The sequence below is a fragment of the Trichomycterus rosablanca genome, chromosome 3 (assembly GCF_030014385.1).
Source record: "Trichomycterus rosablanca isolate fTriRos1 chromosome 3, fTriRos1.hap1, whole genome shotgun sequence".
NCBI lineage: Eukaryota > Metazoa > Chordata > Actinopteri > Siluriformes > Trichomycteridae > Trichomycterus > Trichomycterus rosablanca.
The window spans coordinates 21,609,711-21,633,998 of NC_085990.1; the positions used below are offsets into that span (position 1 = coordinate 21,609,711).

The 24,288-nt window shown below is 41.4% G+C and overlaps 1 protein-coding gene across 1 annotated transcript in view; it reads right to left on the reverse strand.

Moving 5' to 3' along the window:
- The window catches only part of dlgap1b (discs, large (Drosophila) homolog-associated protein 1b), a 209,656-nt gene that overhangs the window by 89,191 nt on the left and 96,177 nt on the right, over positions 1–24,288 (reverse strand). Inside the window, exon 6 of the mRNA XM_062991045.1 lies at positions 23,571–23,811. Coding sequence (XP_062847115.1) covers positions 23,571–23,811 — 241 coding nt within the window. The remainder of the gene's footprint in view (positions 1–23,570; positions 23,812–24,288) is intronic.

Genomic DNA, 24,288 nt, shown 5'->3' on the forward strand with positions numbered 1-24,288 from the left:
TTATCTTACTGAATGAGTGTCCTGACCTTTACCCAGGTAACTAGTGGTATTACATTACAATTACACATATTACTCATATGGTGTTGATTTGCTATTCTTTTTATTATCTGACCTGATTACATTTTTGACTTCTGGGCGTTACCTTCCCATGGAAATTGTGGCAAATATCCATGTGATTTTTCTTTTGTTATTTTATTTTTAGCTTATGCTCACTCACTTAGCCTTAAGGTTAGTTATTTATCCGTTCTAGTCCTTGTGACCATGTACTTACAGGTTCTCAGAGATGTACTGAGTGAGTGTGTTCGCATGGAGTTTCTCTCTGAACTTTGTCTGTTATTGTGTTGGGAACTTGGGGTTCCCAAAGGGGGGACTGTTAGAATTTTAAAATCCTGTTAGCATTCTGGGACAGATTTCAACCGTTGCTGTGTGTTCTTAATAACGCACCTAATATCTGCAGGCCATACTGTGTGCATGATGTTCGAAGACATTAGCATAAGAAAGCAGAAGATGGAACTGCACAAACAAGATAAAAAGCTGATCAGGGTCAAGTAGGGGGTTATGGTGGTCAGAAGTCGGCCTGGGTGTTAAACAACAATCTAAACAAAGCATGCAGAGTAGGAAGTGTATGCAGAGCTAAACCTTGGTTAGAGTAAACTAGTTTGAACTGGTTCTGCAGAACCTAAAGAGACGAAGATTTTAAGTTGGGGCTCTCTGCTATAAAAAGGAAACTCAGCACTGAGGCGAGGGAGTTCCTCCTTGGCTGGCGGCATAACACAGGCAGAGAGAAACTTGCAGGCGAGCGCTCAACTGCAGAGCTCAGAGACTCCTTCCATTTTTTCTAAATAAATAATTATATTTTAGTAGCTAATTTTGAGGTTCTTGGTCTTCATTCAATAAAAGATTTCATCGTAACACCAGCAAACCCCTGCTCCTATTGAGGGTAAAGAGGAGCCTGGTAGTGAGTGCAATGGACTGCATTTACAGTCTCCAGAAGGGGGAGGGAATGTAACAAAGCTAATGTTGTTTCAAGGGTTATATGGACTGTAATGTACAAACACCACAATTATTTACTCATTAAATCATTTACTGATTATTTAATTGAAGGGGAATAAGGGTAAAACGTGGGATAAATGTTTGTAGGGTTAGTAGTGTTTATTTTTAACCAAAAAAGGTTTGGTTCAAGTAAGTTTACTTACAGGTTTGTACCAGGCATGCAGGCAGCTGTGCTGGGAGTCAAAGGACCCGAGCACTGATGGTTGATGGGATTTGAAGTCCTTGGACTGCACCATTTTGGGAATAGACTATTTTGTAACTATGGGGGAAGTTTTTTTGTTAATCCTTTGTTTGGTGTTCTTATATAATTGTGATTGTGACACTGTCTCAATGTAATTAATATAAACTGATGTAACGGTATAATTATACCATGTCTTTGTCATAGACCAATGACTTTTTGAAGTTTGATAGAACTTAGGAAATGCTATGTTACCTGTAGTTGGTTTGGTCCAATCCCTCGTGAGTATTTAAGGAAAAAAAAAAAAAAAGCAGTTTGTTTGGTTGGGCATGTGGGAGTTGTAATGGTGGTGCAATAATTGAGATGCACTGAAGTTTAGTTTAAAGTTGTTTATTAGTTTAGGCCGGGTTTGAGTGTATGAATATCTCAGTGAAATTAATTTTCATGTTTAGTATTTTGCACCTGTTTTTTTTTTTGGATTGGGAGAAATAAATCAACACAACTGCATCCTAAGTTCCTGATTCTGACTCAGTTTTTCCATCACTGATCGAGTATCCTGTAACAATAAGGTACACTTATATAGCGCCTTTCACAAAAACCCAAGGTCGTTTTACAAACAAAATTAACAAAATAACAATCACACCAAAATAGCAGGGGAGGAAGGGGAAAAGTGCAGAGAAAAGAGATGGGTTTTTAGTAAAGTTTTAAATTTAGATAGAAGAATAGTAGAACGTAGCGAGGATGGAAGAGAGTTCCAAAGCGCAGGGGCAGCAACACTGAAAGATCGGCCACCCATGGTGCTCAGTCTGAACCTGGGAACCACCAGGAGACCGGCATCTGATGACCTTAGGTTACGGGAGGGATTGTAAGATTTTAGGAGGTCTGAAAGATAACTGGGACCCAAACCATGGAGTGCCTTATAGGTGAGAAGTAAAATTTTGTACTGTATGCGCATGGTAATGGGCAGCCAGTGAAGCTGTTCCAGGACTGGGGTGATGTGATCAAACTTCTTTGTATGGGTTAAGATCCATGTAGCAGAATTCTGGACTATTTGCAAGGGGCGTATTGATTTAGAGGGAAGCCCATGGAGCAAAGCAATAGTCCAGCCGAGAAGTCACGAAGGCATGGACCAGCGTCTCAGCTGCCATAGAGGACAGTAGAGGGCGGATACGAGCGATGTTGCGGAGATGGAAGAATGCAGACCTGGATAGAGATTTTATGTGCGGTTCAAAACACAGAAAGGGGTCGAACAGAACACCGAGATTGCGGACAGTGTCTGAGGGTGTGATTATGATGTCATTGATAGAAAGGACAGAGTTAGAGAGAGAGTGGACAGTGGACTTTGTACCAGTAATTAGAAACTCTGTTTTCTGAGCATTCAGTAAAAGAAAATTTGCCCGAAGCCAGGAGTTTAGTTCATTAAGACACCTAGTTAGGTGAGCGGGAGAAAAAGGATCTGTCGGTTTGAAACTAAGATAAACCTGAGTGTCATCAGTGTAACAATGAAAATTTAACTTGTACCTATGAAAAATTTTGCCAAGTGGGAGGATATAGATAATAAAGAGGAGGGGACCAAGGACGGACCCCTGAGGGACACCTTGCTTGATGGACACTGTATCTGATACATAATTCCTGATTGCGATAAACTGATGCCTGTCAGTCAGATACGAATTAAACCAGGATAGTACAGTCCCTGAGAGACCAATCTCAGTGAGCCGAGTTAGAAGAAGGCTATGGTTGACTGTATCGAAGGCAGCAGTAAGGTCCAGGAGCAATAGAATAAACGCACAACCAGAGTCAGCAGATGAAAGGAGGTCATTTAGGACACACAGAAGAGCAGTCTCAGTGCTGTGGTGAGAACGAAAGCCAGATTGAAATTTTTCGAAGAGTTCATAAAGTCAAGAAGCTGGGAAGCCACGACTTTTTCAAGGACTTTGGAAATGTAGGGAAGATTTGAAATAGGCCTGAAATTACTCAGAACTGACCTGTCCAGGTCAGGTTTCTTAATGATCGGAGTAACAGCAGCAGTTTTTAATGGAACAGGAACATAACCAGAGGAGAGTGAAAGATTGACTAGGTGACAGATAGGTTCTGATAGGACAGAGACACAGCATTGAAGAAGATGGGTGGGGACAGGGTCAAGTCGAGAGGATGAGGACTTTGAGCTAGTTATGATTTTGACAATATTGGCTGAATCAGTCAGAGAGAAGGTTGAGAGTGAAAATTATGGGGAAAAAGAGGAAGAGAGGGACCAGTGGTGGTCAGCAGGAGAGCTCAGCAATTCCTGATAAATGGTTGACACCTTGTCATCGAAAAAACTCAGGAAGGCATTACATAAATCAGTTAATTCAGCCAGTAATTCAGACGGAGGGCGTAGGAGCTTGTTCACAGCTGAAAACAGAAGCTTAGGATTCTGTCCGGCATTCCTAAGTACATCTGCATAAAATGATGAACGAGCATCATTTAATGCAGACTTGTATTTTGACAGATGATCAGTATAAGCTAAAAAGTGAACCTGCAGCCCAGATTTCTTATAGAGATGTTCAAGACGTCTACCAACAGTTTTCATAATACGGAGAGCAGGCGTAAACCAGGGAGACCTATGGGTAGAGGGCACAGACCTAGTTTTCACTGGTGCCAAGGTGTCAAGGCAAGCACAGAGAGTCTGGTTGTAAAATAAAACTGCATCATCAACAGATTCCATAGAGCTAATGCAAGCAAGGTTGAAAGCCTCCAGAGAAGCAGACAGAGAAAAAGAGTCAACAGCTTTTACATTACGATAAGAGACTACAGTTTTGGGCCGAGATTTCAGAGTAGGTAGAGAAAAAGAGGTGTTGATTAGTAAATGATCGGAAACACCTATGCAATGTCCAGTCAAATTATTGATAATCCCACATGTAGAACAAATTATGTCTAAAATGTGTCCCTTCTTGTGAGTCGGGAAGTCCACGTGTTGTATAAGATCAAAACAGCTCAGAAGTGACAGAAATTCCGAGGCAGAAGAGGATCCAGAGTCGAGGTGAATATTGAAGTCGCCAAGAACAATAAACGAGGCAGAAAGTAAACTGACTGAAGCCAAAACCTCTCCAAATTCTAACAGAAACTCAGGTATAGAGCCCTTGGGGGGACGATAAACTAGCACAAAGATAAATGGGCTGCATCCGTGTGCCTTGAGAACCATGAGTTCGAAGGAGGAAACCTCCTGTATATTATTGCACATACACAGTTCAAATCCTTCACTGAAAAGTACTGCAAGACCCCCGCCCCTGCCAATTTTCCTAGGCGAGGCTAGGTATTTAAAGTTAGGGGGAGTGGCAGCATTCAGGTGAAAAAACTCACCAGGTACTTGCCAAGTTTCAGTTAATAGGTCCAAGTGGTATTGTCCAATGAGGTCATTTACTAGTGTAGCTTTGTCGGTGAGTGAGCGACAGTTCAGCAGAGCCAGATTAAACAGACGATGTGATGATGCAGCAAGGAACCTCCCGTAGAACACTGTGGTTTACTCCACGGTGCGAACTTCCAGAGCGTCTCCTAAACCCACGATCTGTAATCCTTACAACAGGGTAACTAACACAGGGCACAGGAGGTAGAGGATGAGATCGGTATTTATGACCGCGATGTATGTAGCGAGGTCGCCTAGTGATGCCAATAGAACGGAGATCCGTAGTAGTGTATGTGTATCTGGGGTGAGAGCATTGAGTGCCAACTACCCCATCCAAATTCCAAAGTTCCAAAAATGTAGACCAAAAGTAAAAACTCCGATAACCCGCATAGCCACCAGCTCATCATTACAACACCGTGACGCAAACTTGCAAGCACTACGTTAGCCAAAACAGAGCCGAACCCAACCAGACAAACAATCAGCAACACTCGTAACTGATGGAATCTGATAGCCAACAACAAAAGAATGAAAATACATTCACTCACCTTGCCGAAGCTACAGGGCTGATTCATGTAACGGGCTCGCAGCCAAACAGTAGCAGCCGGTATTAGAGAGAAAAGTTAGTAGCGCAAGTATGATACGCATAGTAAAATAACGAGCAAGATGGCAGCAGCTGTCCGAAAAACAGGAGAATCTCAGTCCATAATATCCAGCGTGATGAAAGAAATCAGGAAAAGAAAATAGAAAAAAGATCACGGCGAGAAGCGGCAGCAAAACAAAGCGCACAGCGTAACTCTCAACCGGAAGAGAACGCCTGTAAGAGTGGAAGGGACATGGAAGAAGGAAGGCTACCACAAGATTTTGCAACGCCATGCCATACCCTGTGGACAGCGCTTGATTGGGGCCAATTTCATCCTACAACAGGATAATGACCTCAAACACACCTCCAAAATGTGTCAGCAATATTTAAGAAATAAGGAGTCAGCCAGAATTCTGACTGTAATGAAGTGGCCAGCACAGTCTCCGGATCTGAACCTTATTGAGCTGTTGTGGGAGCAGCTGGACCGTATGGTACAGAGGAAGACTGCATCAAGCCAATCCATGTTGTGGGAGATGCTCCAGGATGCATGGGGTGAAATCACATCAGATTACCTCAAAAAATTGACAGCTACAATGCCTAGGGTATACCAGGCTATAATTGTTGCAAAAGGCGCCTTTGTTGATGAAGGCAAGATTTGAAGTACACAGTCATAATTTCCATTAAAATCACAATTTCTTGCTCTGACAATGTCTGCATGTCCTGTTTATTTGATATATTTCCTCATCTCATGTGTGTTTCCATTGAAAATAAGAACATTTCACAGTGATCCCAAACTTTTGAGCGGTAGTATATATATATATATATATATATATATATATATATATATATATATATACTGGGGAAACATAAAACCATATATAGCGCAGCGGTAACTCAGTTGTTATTGCTCTGGGTTATCAACCTAAAGTATGAGGGCTTGAATCCTGGCTTCACCAGACAGCCATTAATGGGCCCTTGAGCAAGGTCCCTAAGTCTTACAGCTCTAAGAGGGGTGGCTGATCCTGCACTTACAATCAAGCTGGGATATGCAAAGAAAAGCATTTCATTGTACTTTGCATGTTTATGCATATATGATAAATAAAAGGCATCCTCCCTCATTAGAACAAAAAATACCTGAGTTGCTAAAACTAATTAGATAGATAGATAGATAGCTAGATAGCTAGATAGATAGATAGATAGATAGATAGATAGATAGATAGATAGATACATACATACATACATACATACAGTGTATCACAAAAGTGAGTACACCCCTCACATTTCTGCAAATATTTTATTATATCTTTTCATGGGACAACACTATAGAAATAAAACTTGGATATAACTTAGAGTAGTCAGTGTACAACTTGTATAGCAATGTAGATTTACTGTCTTCTGAAAATAACTCAACACACAGCCATTAATGTCTAAATGGCTGGAACATAAGTGAGTACACCCCACAGTGAACATGTCCAAATTGTGCCCAAAGTGTCAATATTTTGTGTGACCACCATTATTATCCAGCACTGCCTTAACCCTCCTGGGCATGGAATTCACCAGAGCTGCACAGGTTGCTACTGGAATCCTCTTCCACTCCTCCATGATGACATCATGGAGCTGGTGGATGTTAGACACCTTGAACTCCTCCACCTTCCACTTGAGGATGCGCCACAGGTGCTCAATTGGGTTTAGTCCATCACCTTTACCTTCAGCTTCCTCAGCAAGGCAGTTGTCATCTTGGAGGTTGTGTTTGTCGTTATCCTGTTGGAAAACTGCCAGTATTCGAAGGGAGGGGATCATGCTCTGTTTCAGAATGTCACAGTACATGTTGGAATTCATGTTTCCCTCAATGAACTGCAGCTCCCCAGTGCCAGCAACACTCATGCAGCCCAAGACCATGATGTTTGCTGGATTTCTTGTGCGTCAGCTTCCTTCTGGGATGACGACCATGCAGACCGAGTTGATGCAGTGTGTGGTGTATGGTCTGAGCACTGACAGGCTGACCTCCCATGTCTTCAACCTCTGCAGCAATGCTGGCAGCACTCATGTGTCTATTTTTTAAAGCCAACCTCTGGATATGACGCCAAACACGTGGACTCAACTTCTTTGGTCGACCCTGGCGAAGCCTGTTCCGAGTGGAACCTGTCCTGGAAAACCGCTGTATGACCTTGGCCACCATGCTGTAGCTCAGTTTCAGGGTGTTAGCAATCTTCTTATAGCTCAGGCCATCTTTGTGGAGAGCAACAATTCTATTTCTCACATCCTCAGAGAGTTCTTTGCCATGAGGTGCCATGTTGAATATCCAGTGGCCAGTATGAGAGAATTGTACCCAAAACACCAAATTTAACAGCCCTGCTCCCCATTTACACCTGGGACCTTGACACATGCCACCAGGGAGGGACAACGACACATTTGGGCACAATTTGGACATGTTCACTGTGGGGTGTACTCACTTATGTTGCCAGCTATTTAGACATTAATGGCTGTGTGTTGAGTTATTTTCAGAAGACAGTAAATCTACACTGCTATACAAGCTGTACACTGACTACTCTAAGTTATATCCAAGTTTTATGTCTATAGTGTTGTCCCATGAAAAGATATAATGAAATATTTGCAGAAATGTGAGGGGTGTACTCACTTTTGTGATACACTGTACATACTGTACATACATACATACATACATACATACATACATACATTATTTATCCCGAGGGAAATTATTGATTATTGATTAATTATTAAAATGATTCCTCTTGTGTTAGGAATTAGAATAGTAAATATGTAAATATTATATTTTATAAAAGTAAATATGAACAAAACGTCTTATTTTTAACTGCAGTGGATTGTGTTTTTCAATGGGAATGATCAAGAAGGCATAAACATTTAGCTTGGCTCACTGGCGTGGCCTTGTGGTTTAAGAACGCAATTGGCACTGCAGTGCTAATGCGTCTGTTTAAGGGTGCTTTAAATAGGATTCTTCCCTGTGTGTGTGTGTGTGTGTGTGTGTGTGTGTGTGTGTGCCAAACGTTTCTCCATATTTGTGTGGATTTTGTACCACTTCCACAAAAAAAGGTAAAAGGTAACTCGGCTGTGCTAAATTGTCCCTGGGTGTAAGAGAGTTGAGACGCACGTTGAGACTGTAGCCTAGTTGTTTGTTTGTTTGTAGCCATTAGCTAAATAACTTTTTATATACGTATGCTTTAAACGTTAATCTTTCGCGCGTAGTTGATATAGACTGTTATTTTGTCTATCGTAAAAAAGCGCTTGTGTCTACGCTTGTTTACTAACGTAAATCCCTGCTTGTGAAAACTTCTGCTACCGGCATCCGAACGAAGCCGGTTTTAGTTTGTTTTGTAATTCAGCGCATAAACATATTATTCATCCAGAATTAAAACCGCTTTCTGTCCGCACGAAGCACGTTTGTGTTTGTTTGTTTTTGTATTTTAGTGCTTAAACATATTTACTTTGTGGAGAGTTAAAGTCGTTTTCTGTTCGTAGGAACCGCGTTCTGTTTATTCGTTTTGTACACCAGCACATAAACACCGTTTTCCTTTAGAATTACAGCCGGTTTTGTCGGAAACAAAGCGCGTTTGTGTTTGTTTGTTTTTGTAGTTCAGCGCTTAAACATCTTTGTTTTGTGGGGAGTTAAAACCGTTTTGTCTGTAGGAACCGCGTTTTGTTTATTTGTTTTGTACATGAGCGCATAAACACCGTTTTCCTTTAGAATTACAGCCGTTTTATCCGAACGAAGCGCGTTTGTGTTGTTTGGTTGTTGGCTTTTGTATTCCAGCTCATCATCGCCTGTTTCGTCCGGAATTAAAGCCGGTTTTCTGTGACTACCAGCAGAAGCGCCGGTGAAACCAACATAAACATCAACTCATCTTCTAAAGCTAAGTACTGTTATTATGGCCCCAGCAGGAGCTTTATATCCATGTTCCGAGTGCAACATGTTCAGTTATTCCTTCTCCATGTTTAGTGATAACTTTATATGTGATAAATGTAGTTGTTAGTCTGACGGAGAAGATCTCAGTGTTAGAAGGGCGCATTCGGGCTTTAGAACAGACTACTACTAGTGAGGGCTTAGATTCAGCTGTAGCAGTCCCGAATGCCAGCAGTTCAGGTACAGAACCCCAGACTCCGGCATTAGAGTCCTCACAGCGGGGCGACTGGGTGACATCTCGGCGACATAGTCATAGGGCAAAGCACCGACCATCTCAGTTGCACGTGTCCAACAGGTTTTCCCCACTCAGTGACCCACCCGCTGAGAAGCCTGTTAATGTAAGTGCTCTGGTTATAGGAGATTCTCAGCTCCGACACGTGCGTATTGCAACCCCCATAGAGACACCAGCAACCACAGTCACTTGTATTCCGGGGGCCAGGGCGCCTGACATCAGAGCAAATCTGAAAGTGCTGGCTAATGCTAATCGTAGATTTTCGAAGATTGTTATCCACGGCGGCACTAATGATGTTCGTTTACGGCAGTCTGAGGTTACTAAGAGTAATGTTAAAGAGGTGTGTGAGTTAGCTAGGTCGATGTCTGAGGCAGTAGTGTGCTCTGGCCCCTTACCGATTCGACCCAGTGGCGAAACCTACAGCAGGTTGTTGTCGCTGAACCGCTGGATGTCTAAATGGTGCTCAGAAAACTGCATTGATTTTGTAGATAACTGGTCCACCTTTGAGGGAAGGCCTGGTCTTTTGAAGCGGGATGGTGTCCACCCCACGTGGGAGGGTGCTGCTCGCATTTCTTGCAGCATAGGTGAGACAGGCTTTACCACCGCGTTAGTGTAGCGGCAGATAGTGTTAAATGACTATCCAGAGCCAAGACCAGGCAGCAGACAAACAGGCCTAACCAACTGTCTGCGAGTCGCCATCGGACGTCACCCGGAATCCTTAGGTCACAAACCATTGAGACTGTGTCTGTTTACCGTGGCAGGTGTAAGCCAAAACAAAATCAAAAAGTATGTCATAATAACTTAATTAAAATTAATCTAAATGAGCATCATGAAAACCCTAGTAAGGCTAAACTAAAGTTAGGACTTCTAAACATCAGGTCACTTGCATGCAAAACAGTAATTGTAAATGAAATAATTACAGATAATAGTCTTAGTGCACTTTGTTTAACTGAGACCTGGGCTAGACCTGATGAGTATCTAAGTTTAAATGAAGCATCTCCTCCGGGTTACAGTTATGAACATAAGCCACGTCTTAGCGGTCGTGGTGGAGGAATAGCCACAATTTATGATAAAGACATAGGTCTTAATGTAAAATCATCTCCCATAACAAACTCGTTTGAAGTTCTTATCTCTGACATAACCAATAAATGTTCATCTGATAAAACTAGTATGTTTAAACTGGTTACTGTTTATCGACCTCCTGGTCCTTACTCAGAATTTCCTAACGAATTTGCCGATTTTCTTTCTAGACTAGTCTTATCAACTAAGAAAGCTTTAATTGTTGGTGACTTTAATATTCATTATGAGGATAAGTGTAATCCACTCAAAATTGCGTTTGATTCTATTTTAGAGTCCTTAGGCATCACCCAAAATGTAACAGGACCCACTCACCGCTGTAAACATACCTTATATTTAATACTTACTTATGGTATAAACATAGACAACCTGGAAATTGTACCACAGAATGACTTAATTTCTGATCACTCCCTACTAATATATGAAGTGTCCCTGTCCAATAATATACAGCAACCACATCGTTTTAAATGTAAGCGCACTATTACATCTGCAACTGCAGCAGCGTTCATAAACTGCCTACCAGAATTACCAAATATACCAGAATCAGAACCTAAAGAACTAGATCAGGCAACTCAAAACCTAGAGACCGTACTGCGCACAACCTTAGATAACGTAGCCCCACTCAAAACTAAACTGATTAGGGAGAAAAAACTTGCTCCTATAGAGAAAAATAAAAACAATCCCAGATTCCTTTTCGAGACAGTGTCCAAATTAACTAAAAACGTAAATGAAACTGAATCTAATATACCGCCTGACTGTACCAGCGATTATTTTTTTTAATTCTTTAATGACAAGATAGAAAAAATACGACTTCAGAGTCAAAGTGTGTCACTTGCCAATGTTAAGTATGGACTCACTCCGAGCAGCATTGGTGATAATAGTAACGAGTTAATCCAACTAAATTCCTTTAATCCAATCTCCCAAAATGAACTGTGTTGATTAAATCATCTAAGTCATCATCGTGTATACTCGATCCTGTTCCAACTCGTTTACTTAAAGATTTACTCCCAGCTATTCTAGAGCCCCTGCTTACATTAATCAATGCATCCCTTAGCCTTGGGTACGTACCTAAATTGTTTAAAAGTGCCGTTATTAAACCCCTGATTAAAAAACCTAATCTTGATCCACATGTACTAGCTAATTATAGGCCAATTTTAAACCTTCCTTTTGTCTCTAAAATATTAGAAAAAGTCGTTTCCAAACAGTTATGCTCTTATTTGAATGAAAATTGTATTCATGAAAAATTTCAATCAGGATTTAGACCCAATCATAGTACCGAAACCGCATTAATTAGAGTAGTTAACGAGTTGTTAATGTCTTCTGATAATGGATGTGTCTCTTTTCTTGTTCTATTAGATCTTAGCGCAGCGTTTGATACGGTCGATCATAACATTTTACTGGAGAGGCTAGAAAATACAGTAGGTGTTAAAGGACTCGCACTCTCTTGGTTTCAATCATATCTGACTGACCGCTCGCAATTTGTTTATGTAAATAATAAATGCTCGGAAACTACAAAAGTAAAGTGTGGTGTTCCACAGGGGTCGGTACTTGGACCGCTATTATTTACACTCTATATGCTTCCACTAGGTGAAATTATTCATAAACATGGCATAAAATTTCACTGCTATGCAGATGACACACAGCTGTATATATCAGCCAAACCAAATGATACTGACACAATCAGTAAGATAGAAGATTGTGTAAACGACATAAAAAACTGGATGTCGTGTAATTTTCTTTTACTTAATTCAGATAAAACTGAGGTTTTACTTGTTGGCTCTAAAGCTGCAAGAGACAAGTTGTCTAACCTGGTGCTAAACCTAAACACTTTCTCTGTTACTCCCAGCCCAGATGTAAAAAACTTGGGTGTCACAATAGATTCAGATCTTTCCTTTGATACACACATTAATAATATTACTAGAGTTGCTTTCTATCATTTGCGTAATATCTCTAAAATAAGAAATATACTATCTGTTAATGACGCTGAAAAACTGATCCATGCGTTTATAACTTCTCGGTTAGATTATTGTAATGCTCTTCTAACTGGATGCTCTGGTAGATCCATAAACAAACTCCAGTTAGTTCAAAATGCAGCAGCTCGAGTGCTAACTAGAACTAAAAAATTTGATCATATCAGTCCTGTTCTATCATCTCTACACTGGCTGCCAGTTAAATTCCGCATTGATTACAAAATACTTTTACTAACCTATAAAGCGCTACATGGTCTGGCTCCACAGTATCTGAGTGAACTTATTAATCACTACAGCCCAGCACGTCCACTTCGTTCACAAGATGCAGGGTTACTTATAGTTCCTAAAATTAAAAAGACCACAGCTGGTGGAAGAGCATTTTCTTACAAAGCTCCACAACTCTGGAATAATCTTCCTGCCTCTATTCGGGATTCGGACACAGTCTCAATGTTTAAGTCTAGACTGAAAACATATTTATTTTCTCAGGCTTTTGATTAGTATAGACAAAGGCGCAGAGCTTGGGGGTTCTTGGTCATAGAAACTTGTGGTGATCAGGGATGTTGGGTTGCTGTCGTTCTGCCTCTCTTGTCCGATCACTCCGGTTTGGGTAGGAGAGGTGGGCGCTGATGTCCTGTGAAAGCCTTCATGACCTTGTTACCTGCTCGCTCTCCCTTTTAGTTATGCTGTAATAATTAGGGCTGCCGGAGTCTAAAACTCTCTGTAAAACTGTTTTACTCAACTAGCATTGTACATTATTAACTACATTCTTTGTTGTTTTACTCCAAAGGCGTTCTGATGGAAACCTGTTTACCCGCCGAGGTTAAGGATTAAAGTCGAGACTGCCGTGACAACGATGCTGCTCCTGCCGGATGTGACGGGTCTGGAGTAATTGCACCAAGAATGACAAGAAATCACTACAGACATTATTGAAGACTACAGCGAAGAACAACTCTATTATTATTTATCTATTTATTACCAGTTATAACTTTTAGATCATTTAATTCTGTGTTCGTATGCTCTGTGTAAATCGTGTATTTATTTAAAGTATCCTCCTGGCCACCCAAGAAGGATGGGCCCTGCTGAGTCTGGTTCCTCTCAAGGTTTCTTCCTGTAATTTTCAGGGAGTTTTTCCTTGCCACAGTCGCCCTCAGCTTGCTCAACAGAGGTTTTTTGTATCTGTTGGTCCTGGATTTTGTAAAGTTGCTTTGAGACAATGTCTATTGTAAAAAGCGCTATATAAATAAAGTTGACTTGACTTGACTTGATTAAATGGGTGAGTGTATGAATCCCTGTGATAAACTGGTGCCCTGTTCAGGGTGTACTGTACCCCTGAGTCATGCACAAAATCCATGCTGGCCAAGGAAGACTGCAGAATAGCACATTCCCATCAGACAGCAAGTGGCAGATTCCTACATAAAGCTTTAGCATGCACAGAGGAACACACTAGACTGGAGTATTCTTCTACCACTTGTGCCATGACCAGACTGTGACAATAAGGTGGTACCCCAAACTATCTTTCCTCCATCGGACAAATCAAGATTGCTGCATTACCATAGTGGATTATGAAAATAAAGTCTGAATACTTTTGTTTGTTAAGGTGTCCTTAAAGGATGAAGAGATCTATTTGCAATATAATCTTATTTTAAGTTGGTTCAACATAAATTATGAGTTAACTAATATTAATTGTCATGTCCCCCAATGTGTGTGTAACTCTTTTTTAGGATGTTTTTTTACCTGTAGCTCAGTTCCCTTGGTTCAGACCAACCAAGAAAATGATACACTGTTACAGTTTAGTCCTGGTTTGTTTAGCATTTACACACACACATTTACAATGAAACCAAATATGTATTATGTTCATACCTGAAAGGAATCACCCCAGAATTTTAAATTGTATTAGATTTACTGTCACAATGTCAATCTGTAGCTTAGAGTAACATATGCTTGTTAAGTGTGAGCACACGCTTTGAAGAAAAAGTCAAAGAACTAAATAAATTGACATAATTGCCATTTTACCCATCAATGTTCACTTAATCGTTTAAAATAATGAAGTTATTTTTTAAACCTCTTTTAAATCTTTTTAAGGTCTTTAGTTTAGGTTTGCTTTAATTGTCTTTTAGATGTGTTCTTAAAATGATTGGACAGACACACCTGAGTCCACAATTTACACTGCATTGTCAGGACCATGCCTGTGGATCTCTATGATTAAATTTCATCAAGGCATAGATCAGGGCATGAATATAAAGTGACATTAAAGGCTTTGAGTGTTTCCATGAACACACTGGCCTCAATCATTTAAAAAAATGTGAGAAGCTTGGCACAACCTTGAATATTCAGGTGGTATTTGGCATCTTGGCAAGAAAGGCCTTGGTCAGGGAGGTAAGAAAAAAACAATAAAAAAGCTTCAAAGGTCATTTGCAGAGATGGTAAAACCTGTTGCACTGAAGAAGCCAGAAGCCACTCTTGTAAAGGCATATGACAGTTTGCTAGGAGTTGACTAAATGGCATGAAACAAAACTCTGGCAACATGATACACAAGATTATGCAATCTGATGAGATGAAAATTGAACTCTTTGGGCAAAACACCAAACACTGTGTCTGGCAAAAACAGACACTGCACATCGCCTGGCTAATCCCATGTCTTCAAAACATTAAACATAGTGGCAGCATCATGCTATGGGTGTCCAGGGACGTAGCAAGTGGCAGGGACAGTGAAATTGGTAAGAATTTAGGGACGGATGAACACAGCCAAAACTTCCTCCAAATCACCTGGGGTTGTTATGAGGTGGGGAGGAAGGACCCAAGGATGCGGAGGTTTAACTAAAAAGGGTTTTATTTATTAAATCATAAACATAATATACATAAAATAAAAGGAATAACAATAACAAAAAACACTTCGTGGAATCCCGAAGGCAGCCGGACGTCGGGGGCTGAAAAGGAACAAAAAAAGCATACAAAAGAAAAGGGGAAGCGCGAGGAGACCGGGAGCTTTAACAGCCTGCCACAGCGGCGCTAGTGGCAGACTCGCTCCCGGCGCTATTGAAGCAAAGAGTGGGTTCGCGAGATGGAACACCTCGCGCTGTTGGCCGAAGAAGGGGGGGTAACACCGACAATAGCTGCGTGGCATGGCGCTTTCCAGCAACTTATGCTGGCTAGAGCCATGCCAGCTACCGGGTGTGATTGATTTGCGGGTTTCAAAAGTTAAAGGCAAAGGCGCTGTCACCAGCCAGGGTGGCTGGGAAGTGGCCATTTGCTCATGCGCTCCAGAGGGCGGAACGTGACGCTGTCACCAGCGGTAGCTGGGAGGGGGTCACGTTCCTCTGGGCGCAATAATGGGGTCTCTAGGTGGCGGCGGCACGGCGGCTCGACGGCTCGGCGGCAGCGGCCCGACGGCGACCTGAAGGCGGCGACCAGGCGGCGGCGGCGGCACGACAGCGGCGGCACTATGGCGGCAGCTTGGCGGCGGCGGCGGCCTGGTGGCGCCCACTAGCGGTGGCCCGGCGGCGGCGGCACGGCGGCGGCGGCACAGTGCGGCGGCACAACCTAAAGATAAAAAAACAACAAACATAAAAGGACACCGCAGTGTCAAACAAACTCAAAGAAAGAAAAAAGAATCAGCCAACAAGAGCAGAAGATGCGACGGCTACAGCTCTGCACCTATCCCTTAAATAAGGGAAGGCACAGGTGCAGCCACTTCGCCCTAACGAGCTGGCCAGGTAATTAAAGGCATAGCTCGTTTCTGCTCTGTAAGGCCTGTGGCGTCAGGGAGAGATGGTACATTCCCCTGATGCCACAGAGCCTAACAGGGGTGACAGTTTTCACAGCATAAACAACGCTATAGTGGCTTCAAGCAAGTCTCTGAATGTCCTTGAGTGGCCCAGCAGAAATCCAATCGAGCATCTTTGGAGAGACCTTAAAATAGCAGTTCAAATATGCTTGCCATCTAATCTGATCAAGCTTGAGAGAATGAGAAAACCTGCCCACATCCAAGAGTGCAAAGCTTGTAGGCATGTATCCAAGAAGACATGCAGATAGTGCATGCTAAAGCTCTTGACAAGGTATGAAATTTTAAATCTGAAAACTTTAGTAGATAAGAAATTTCAGTTTTTAATTGTTTATTAATTTAAAAAAAATATTTCAAATTGGGGCGCCTAGGTGGCACTGTGGTAAAACACGCTAGCACACCAGAGCTGACATCTTAAACATCAATTAGAATCTCAGCTCTGCTACCGGCAGGCTGGGCACCTATATGGACAACGATTAGTTCATCCCTTGGGTAGGATGCCGAAAGGAATTTCCTGTAACTGCTGCAATTACGCCCTATGCTGGCTGATCAATGGTGCCTGCACAGAGACGAGGAATATTGGGAATCAGTGCGTTACTCTCCAATTTAGTTGGATACCTGACTAAATGGTTAGACAGATGTTGGACAAGAAGTTATGGTTTGAGATCAATGTTCCAATTTACACCAAAAGTGTTTGGGAGGGTTAAAGTCAGAACAATGCAGGCAACTGTATTTCCTTCATTCCAAACCCATCAAACTACACTATATTGCCAAAAGTATACACTAATCCATCCAAATCATTGAATTCAGGTGTTCCAATCACTTCCATGGCTACAGGCAGGGATGGACTGGCCATCGGGAGGGTTGGGAGTTTTCCCGGTGGGCCGCTCTGTATGTTAGCCGCTGAGAGAGTCAAAAATAAATTCTGTTTTAAATATTCCTGAATAATAATCCTGAAGTGTGCATTGGCCCACCACAGTATCCTCGCTGCATGTCCATTGGCCAATCACAGAAATGTCCCTCCCCCCAGATGACCCGTAATCACAAGCACCGGTACAAAAAATACATGAATGAGTGCGAGATGGAGAAAGGGTCGAAAAAGCGAAAAGGAGGAGCAGAAAAAGCTCGTGATAAAAAAAAGAAGAAGCTGCAAGCAGATGCAGAAAAGTGCAAGACACTGGACAACCTGTTTGGCAGAGAGGTAGTACAGCATAGCCAAAGAGCAGAAAAGGTGTAGTTAGAGTTCAGAGCCTCTACTTCGTTAGTAACGCCGGTTAATAAGAGACTGTGGGCCCATCTCAAATGTCGCCTATGCCCTACTTAGTGTACTTCCCAACAGTACAAAACATTTCTTTTAACAGGCACTGAATGATGAATAAGTAGTTATCTAAGCTACTCTTGGATACCGGGGGCTTTAAAGCAGCTGTTTTAAGGACTATTTTTGTGAAAGTTCTACGGTCATGTCCAACATAGTGCACTACATAGGGCGGAGGATATAATTTGAGATGGTACCATTAGTGTCTGCTCCTCATCTTGTCCTCTATAATACAGAAAGGAAAATGCAGTAGTTCAGGACCTTTTTTAGAGTGATTATGTGCAGAGCTCACATGGTTAATTTCCTTTGTTAACATATTAAAGTATTTACACATGTGATTTATTTCTTCGCTCATCGGAGCAATGCGCTAATTTGAAACAAACGTGAATCACGTGTGAATTAAAGGGCGAAAAAAGCATATTTACCAGTGTTAAAGGTTTAAAGACTGATTTTATTTCTTGCGGTTTCATGCGACAGGATGTGGAAATCCAATAGAACCATTTAGGAAACTGTAACCTTTAAGAAATATTGTAGAATTTGTAATTGTGTGTGATAGATGGATAGAACTATTAATCCCAAAGGAAAGTGTTGGAAATAAATATTTTTATTGGGCTGTTTGTGCCACGTAAATGTGTGTCTCTGTGGTAATTTGCGTTCCTTAAAAGTGCCTGAAGCAGAACGCTGAATAAAAGAACAAAATAAACACAGCCGGACACTGTGTAATTTCAGATATCTTCCCTACACACTCGCTCCCTGCGCCCTATAGTACACTTAACATTCTTAAAGGGCCAGACACTATATTTGTAATTCACATTACACGACAGGTGAGACGTTAGAAAACAACATTCTTTTTTCTTAGTATAGCATTGGCTGCACTCGGCAGGTCGTTATTATTATATTACAATATTTACGTTACGTAAAATTAAAATAACTAAAACTGTGCATTAAAAATACCAGAGGCAGAAATTTAAAGTGTAACTTCTGAGTGAAAACTTTTAATTCAATCTGATCAGCTATCAACATATGCAGTTTGTTGAGGGGGCCCAACATGTTTTTTGCACTGGGGCCCCTGAGCTCCTAGTTACTCCTCTGGTGTTGCATCTAGAAATGGTTCATATTATGAGCTCCTGTTTTCAGTAGCAGGGTTATGAACAGATAAAGATCCTTACTCTTACCAGTTAATGTGAACAAACTTTTTAAAATAACTGGCTGAAAGATGGCTAGCTGTTAACAACTCTATATAGGCATTGGCTGGCTTTCTAAAAATAATTTAGATTAAATAATTTTATCATAAATGTATGAATGTTTTTATTGGCAATCATGTTCTTGCAATAAAAAATTTGCATAATTAAAAATTTTGCTTAGTTATTAGTTTTAGTTTTTTTATTATTTAAATTTTTATTATAGTGAGTTATTAACTTTAGTGGTAAGATAGATGAAAACTATCAATCATCTAAAATTTTTTGTATCTTACTCAGGCTAAGCCCAATAAATCACAAATTAACCTTAAAGAGAATGAGAGCCAGGAGAGGGAGAACAGTTCAGTGGTATCAGCTCTCACAGTCAGGGAGAGTTCACTGGAAGAGAAGCTAGTCAGGCAAAGTAAAGAGAGAACTGCAACAGAGGAGAAAGCTGGTGAGATTAAGGAGAGAAGTGCAGAGGAGGAGAGGGCAACCAAAGAGACAGTCAGTGAGACTCAAGAGAGAAGTGCAAGAATAGAGCAAGTCAGGGAGACTGAGAAAGACAACACACATGACAGCACAGTAAATGAAGGGAGTGAAAAAGAGATAAACTACTACACTCGGCCCACACCAGATAATTTAAAGTTGTTTCTTAAGCACCATCCTCAACAAAATGCGATTTGTCCACTGGTAAAAAAAGTGTTTTGGTGCAAGGATGGCACCAGTAGAAAGTGGCTTACTTACTGCCAGGAGAGGCATATGCTGTATTGCTTTGTTTGCATGGCATTTGGAAAGTCCACCGACAACAGCTCATTCATTACTGGCATGACAGATTGGAAACATATACATCAGCGCATAGAAGAGCATGAAAAAAGCTTCCTACATGGAAATTGTGCTGAAGCATATTTTCTTCAGGCTACCAAATCAGACATACAAAGCTTGCTGAGTGGCAGACAGCTAATGGCTAAAAAAGAACAAGTACGAAAAAACCGGCAGATTCTGGAGCGCATAGTGGATATAGTAAAATTTATAGGCAAGCGGGGACTTAGCTATAGGGTGGAGAATGATGCAGCATATAACCTAGAAGACACTAGTGCTGATCATGGTAACTTTCTAGAGCTTGTTTGTCTCTTGGGAAAGTATGATGTTTGCCTGAAAGAACATTTAAGTGCCAGTATTGAGAAAAGCAAGAAGTGTGCTGAGTCAGGAAGGGGAAGAGGTTCTCTGGTTACATTTCTTTCTAAAACAACTGTCAATAAAGTCATTGAAACCGTTCAGCAACTTATCCAGGAATCCATTTCAAATTATGTTCAAAAGGCTGGAATATTTTCTGTTCAGATTGACACAACACAGGACATCACCTCTCAAGACCAATGTTCTGTCATTCTGAGATATGTCACAGACACAGTCAATGAAAGACTTGTTGCTGTTGTTAAGTGCCAAGAAGCTACTGGACAGTATTTTGTCAGTCTGCTTCGTGAAGTACTTGAAAAGCTGAAGTTGGACATGAGCAACTGTATTGGACATGCCACCGATGGTGCATCTAATATGCAAGGCCAATATAAAGGTTTTTCTGCCTTAATGTGTTCCGTGTCTCCTGAACAAGTGCATGTATGGTGCTATGCTCATGTACTCAATTTGGTTCTTGCTGACAGCACTCAAGTAGTCATTGCAGGGGGATCACTGTTTTCCCTTCTTAATGACATTGCTGTGTTCTTTCGTGAATCATTCCTAAGAATGAATGTGTGGGAAAAAGAAAGCCAGGATAAGAGACATAAGCGCCTTTCTCCAATTGGAGAGACCAGGTGGTGGGCTAAACACGATGCTCTTAAGAAGGTCTATGGATCATTTGGACACCCTGACAAGGGTCTGTATGTTGACATTCTTCTCACATTGTCTGCCATTCAAGATCAGGCCAGTATGAAGACTATAGTTCGAGTAAAAGCAAGATCATTTACTGAGGCCTTGCTAAGGTATGAAACAACATTAACTGCTCAAATTTACCTCAGGATTTTTGAGCAGACCTCACCATTGTCAAAATACCTGCAAACAGAAGGGATGGACATTCTGTCAGCCCACAGAAAAACCTGCAGAGTATGGCCAGAGACTTTGTGCCTGTCAAAGCAGCTGCAGACAGATTCGTCCAGTGGGCAAATGATAAAGTACAAGAGCAGGACAAAGAGACTGAAGTGGTAGCAGAGACTGGACTGCCACAGAAGAGAGAAAGAAAGAGAACGAAAATGTCTGGAGAAATGGCTGGTGATGAGAGAGTGAGAGATCCACACAAAGAGTATGAGGTTACTGTGCATAATCCAATTATGGACACAGTAGTTGAAACAATCCAGAGAAGATTTCTCACTCATGGAACTCTTTATGCTGACCTATCCCTTCTACACCCCAGGAACTTTTCACAGGTCAGTTCTGCTCCTCTTCCTAAATTTGCCCTACAGAGACTCAGCAAGTGTTTACTTCCTTTTAACAACCAAGCCACTGTTGAGAACTTACAAAGTGAACTAAAATCTTTGGCTGCTCAGTGGGATAGGTTGAAATTGTCCTCTTTGGATGAATACAAGTCCAGAACAGTAGAGGAAGTTGAAGAAGGAGTTGAAGGAGTGAATGCTGAAATTGTTAACAAGAGCTGTTCCTCCTGCAAAAATTGTCCACTGTGCTGTTACCAGGTTCTGAGAAGATTTAACTTGCTGACAGATGCCTACCATATTCTTGGTCTGGCATACAAGTTTCTGCTCACACTTTCCGTCAGTCAGGTGGCATGTGAACGCACATTTTCAACACTGAAATTCATCAAAAACAGGCTCAGGAGCAGGCCGTCACAGGATCATTTGGAGGCTTTAATGCTTATGGCCACAGAGAGAGACATTTTGATGTCACTGGACACAGATACTGTAATTGATGGGATTGCAGAGAGAAGTGGTCTGCTCAGAAAACTACTCCTCTAAGAAGGTATATGTGTGGGAAATTTCCTCGCTACTAAATATTCCACAGTCAACTGTCAGTGGTATTACAATAAAATGGAAGCGATGGCAACTCAGCCACGAAGTGGTTGGCCATGTAAAATGACAGAGCGGGGTCAGCGGATGCTATGCAGAGGTCGACAACTTTCTGCAAAGTCAATTGCTGCAGACCTCCAAACTTCATGTGGTCTTTAGATTATCTCAAGAACAGTGTGTAGAGAGCTTCATGGAATGGGTTTCCATGGCCGAGCAGCTGCATCTAAGCCTTACATCACCAAGCGCAATGCAAAGCGTCGGATGCAGTGGTGTAAAGCATGCCGCCACTGGACTCCAGAGCAGTGGAGACATGTTCTCTGGAGTGACGAATCACGCTTCTCCGTCTGGCAATCCGATGGACAAGTCTGGGTTTGCAAGGTCCATAAAGACATGGATGAGCGAGTTTGGTGTGGAAGAAGCCAGGCCTTCTCGTCCAACATCAGTGTCTGACCTCACAAATGTGCTTCTGGAAGAATGGTCAAAAATTCCCATAAACACACTCCTAAACCTTGTGGAAAGCCTTCCCAGAGGAGTTGAAGCTGTTATAGCTGCAAAGGGTGGGCCGACATCTTATTAAACCTTATAGATTAAAAATGGGATGTCACTCAAGTTCATATGGGTGTGAAGGCAGACAAGTGAATACTTTTAGCAATATAGTGTATGTCTACATGGACCATACTTTCATGCTGGAACAGGAAAGAGCCTTTCTTACACTGTTTTCACAAAGTTGAAAGCATACAATCTATTTATTATAATTGATTTTTGATATGTTAGCTATGAGTGTGGAAAAAACACCACTTCAAACATTAGAAGAGTTGGTTTTATAGCAGTATAGTGCATTATGATTTTGTCCTATGCTGTGCATGATATTGCGTTACCCTATGCAGAAACATTACTTAGAACTAGTAACTAGAAAATAAGTATGCACCACTTTAGTAAAGTTATTAAATTCAAACTATTTCATGGCACATTAACTCTTCTGCTGGTCATTCACAAATTTCATAGCCTTCATGTCTTCTGTAGCCCAACAACCTTGAAAGCCCAACAACCTGCCAGAGATTTGTGGCTTGTCCCTCATTAGACCACTGGTGGGTCCATGTGGTTTATGCCCAAAACATGCAGAAGTGGACTGACTTTAAATTGTTCCTGTGTGTGAGTGTATGGTGCTCTGTGATTATTGTGTATTCCACTTTACACCATGTATTTCTGGGTGGCGCCAGACCCAGCACAATCCTGGTAAATGAAATAAGTAAACACCAGTTTATAATCAGTCAAGTTGCACATAGATTAACTATCCATAAGTCCATATGAAAGGATTTCATGTGAAATTTAAAAACATATAAACGTGTTTCTCTGTTAATGAATGTTAACAGTATTTATTAATAAAAACATGTAGTGTATTCAGTATTTAGTCATAAATAATTGTAAGTATTTTGCCCAACATGCTGAATTTAGTCAGTAAGTGCCATCGAAAGAGTTGTGTTAAATTACTGTACAGTAATGACAGCATTAAATACACATAGAACACTCACATTTCTCCAGGGCTCTGTGGTTATACAGTTATGAGAGGAGCTCATTAGTTAGACGTTGACCTAAATCCTTCATCTCAGCTCTTTTAATCTAGTTTTTCATACTGGAGTAGTAACAACAGCACATAGGGCAATTTAAGTAGCTACAGTTAGCTTGACTACTAGCTGGACTTGTAGTGGGAAACTGGACCACACAGAGGAAACCCACGTGGACAACATGGAGAACATGCAAAATCCACACAGAAATGACCCTGGCTGCCTGGCCAGGGGAATCAAACACAGGCCCACACCATGCCATCCTGAAGTATTACAGTGGCTTCAATATGATAAGAGTCGGATCTTACCTGTGCTGCTCTGTATTGTTCTGACTGTAGTCGTGGTGCGTGGAGGTGAAGCAGCCTGAGGTACTATTATCTTCTCCTGCTCATTGTCCTCTGAACAGCCCTTCTCAATGGCACGTACGTAACTGTGGCTGCGCATTCGAAAGCAACCGGAAACTGGTAGGTCCAATGCATCTACAGCCATCTCGCTGAACACACTCTCACATACTGCCTCAATCTGTCCGTTTACTTCAACCTCACTCACCTGTATGGAGAAGAAAAGAGTTTTATTGTCTTCATAGTTTTAAAGTGAACATAATTATTGAGTTGAATTGTTTTGGTCACACTCAGCACTAACAGATTTATAAAATAAATTATACAAAATGAATTATATGCTTCTAAATTTGTAGCAACAGTTTGGGAAAGGCCCTTTCCTATAACAGTGTGACTGTGCCCATTAAGATCATTAACACATGGTTTTATGAGTTCTGTGTAGAGAAACCTCAGTAACCTGCTGAGTCTTGACCTCAACCCCAATTAACACCTTTTAGATTTGAATGTTATTTGCAAGTCAGGTCTCCTGGTGCAAGATTGAAATGTGTGCAGTCACCAACTGCATCATCTTTCCTCACAGAGAGCCATGCTGTGTACACTGCAAATTATCTCTCACTAGTGCAGGTGCCTAAACCAGACATTAGAAGACGCAATTGTACAGCAGAAGTGTAACATAGTCAATCTCCCT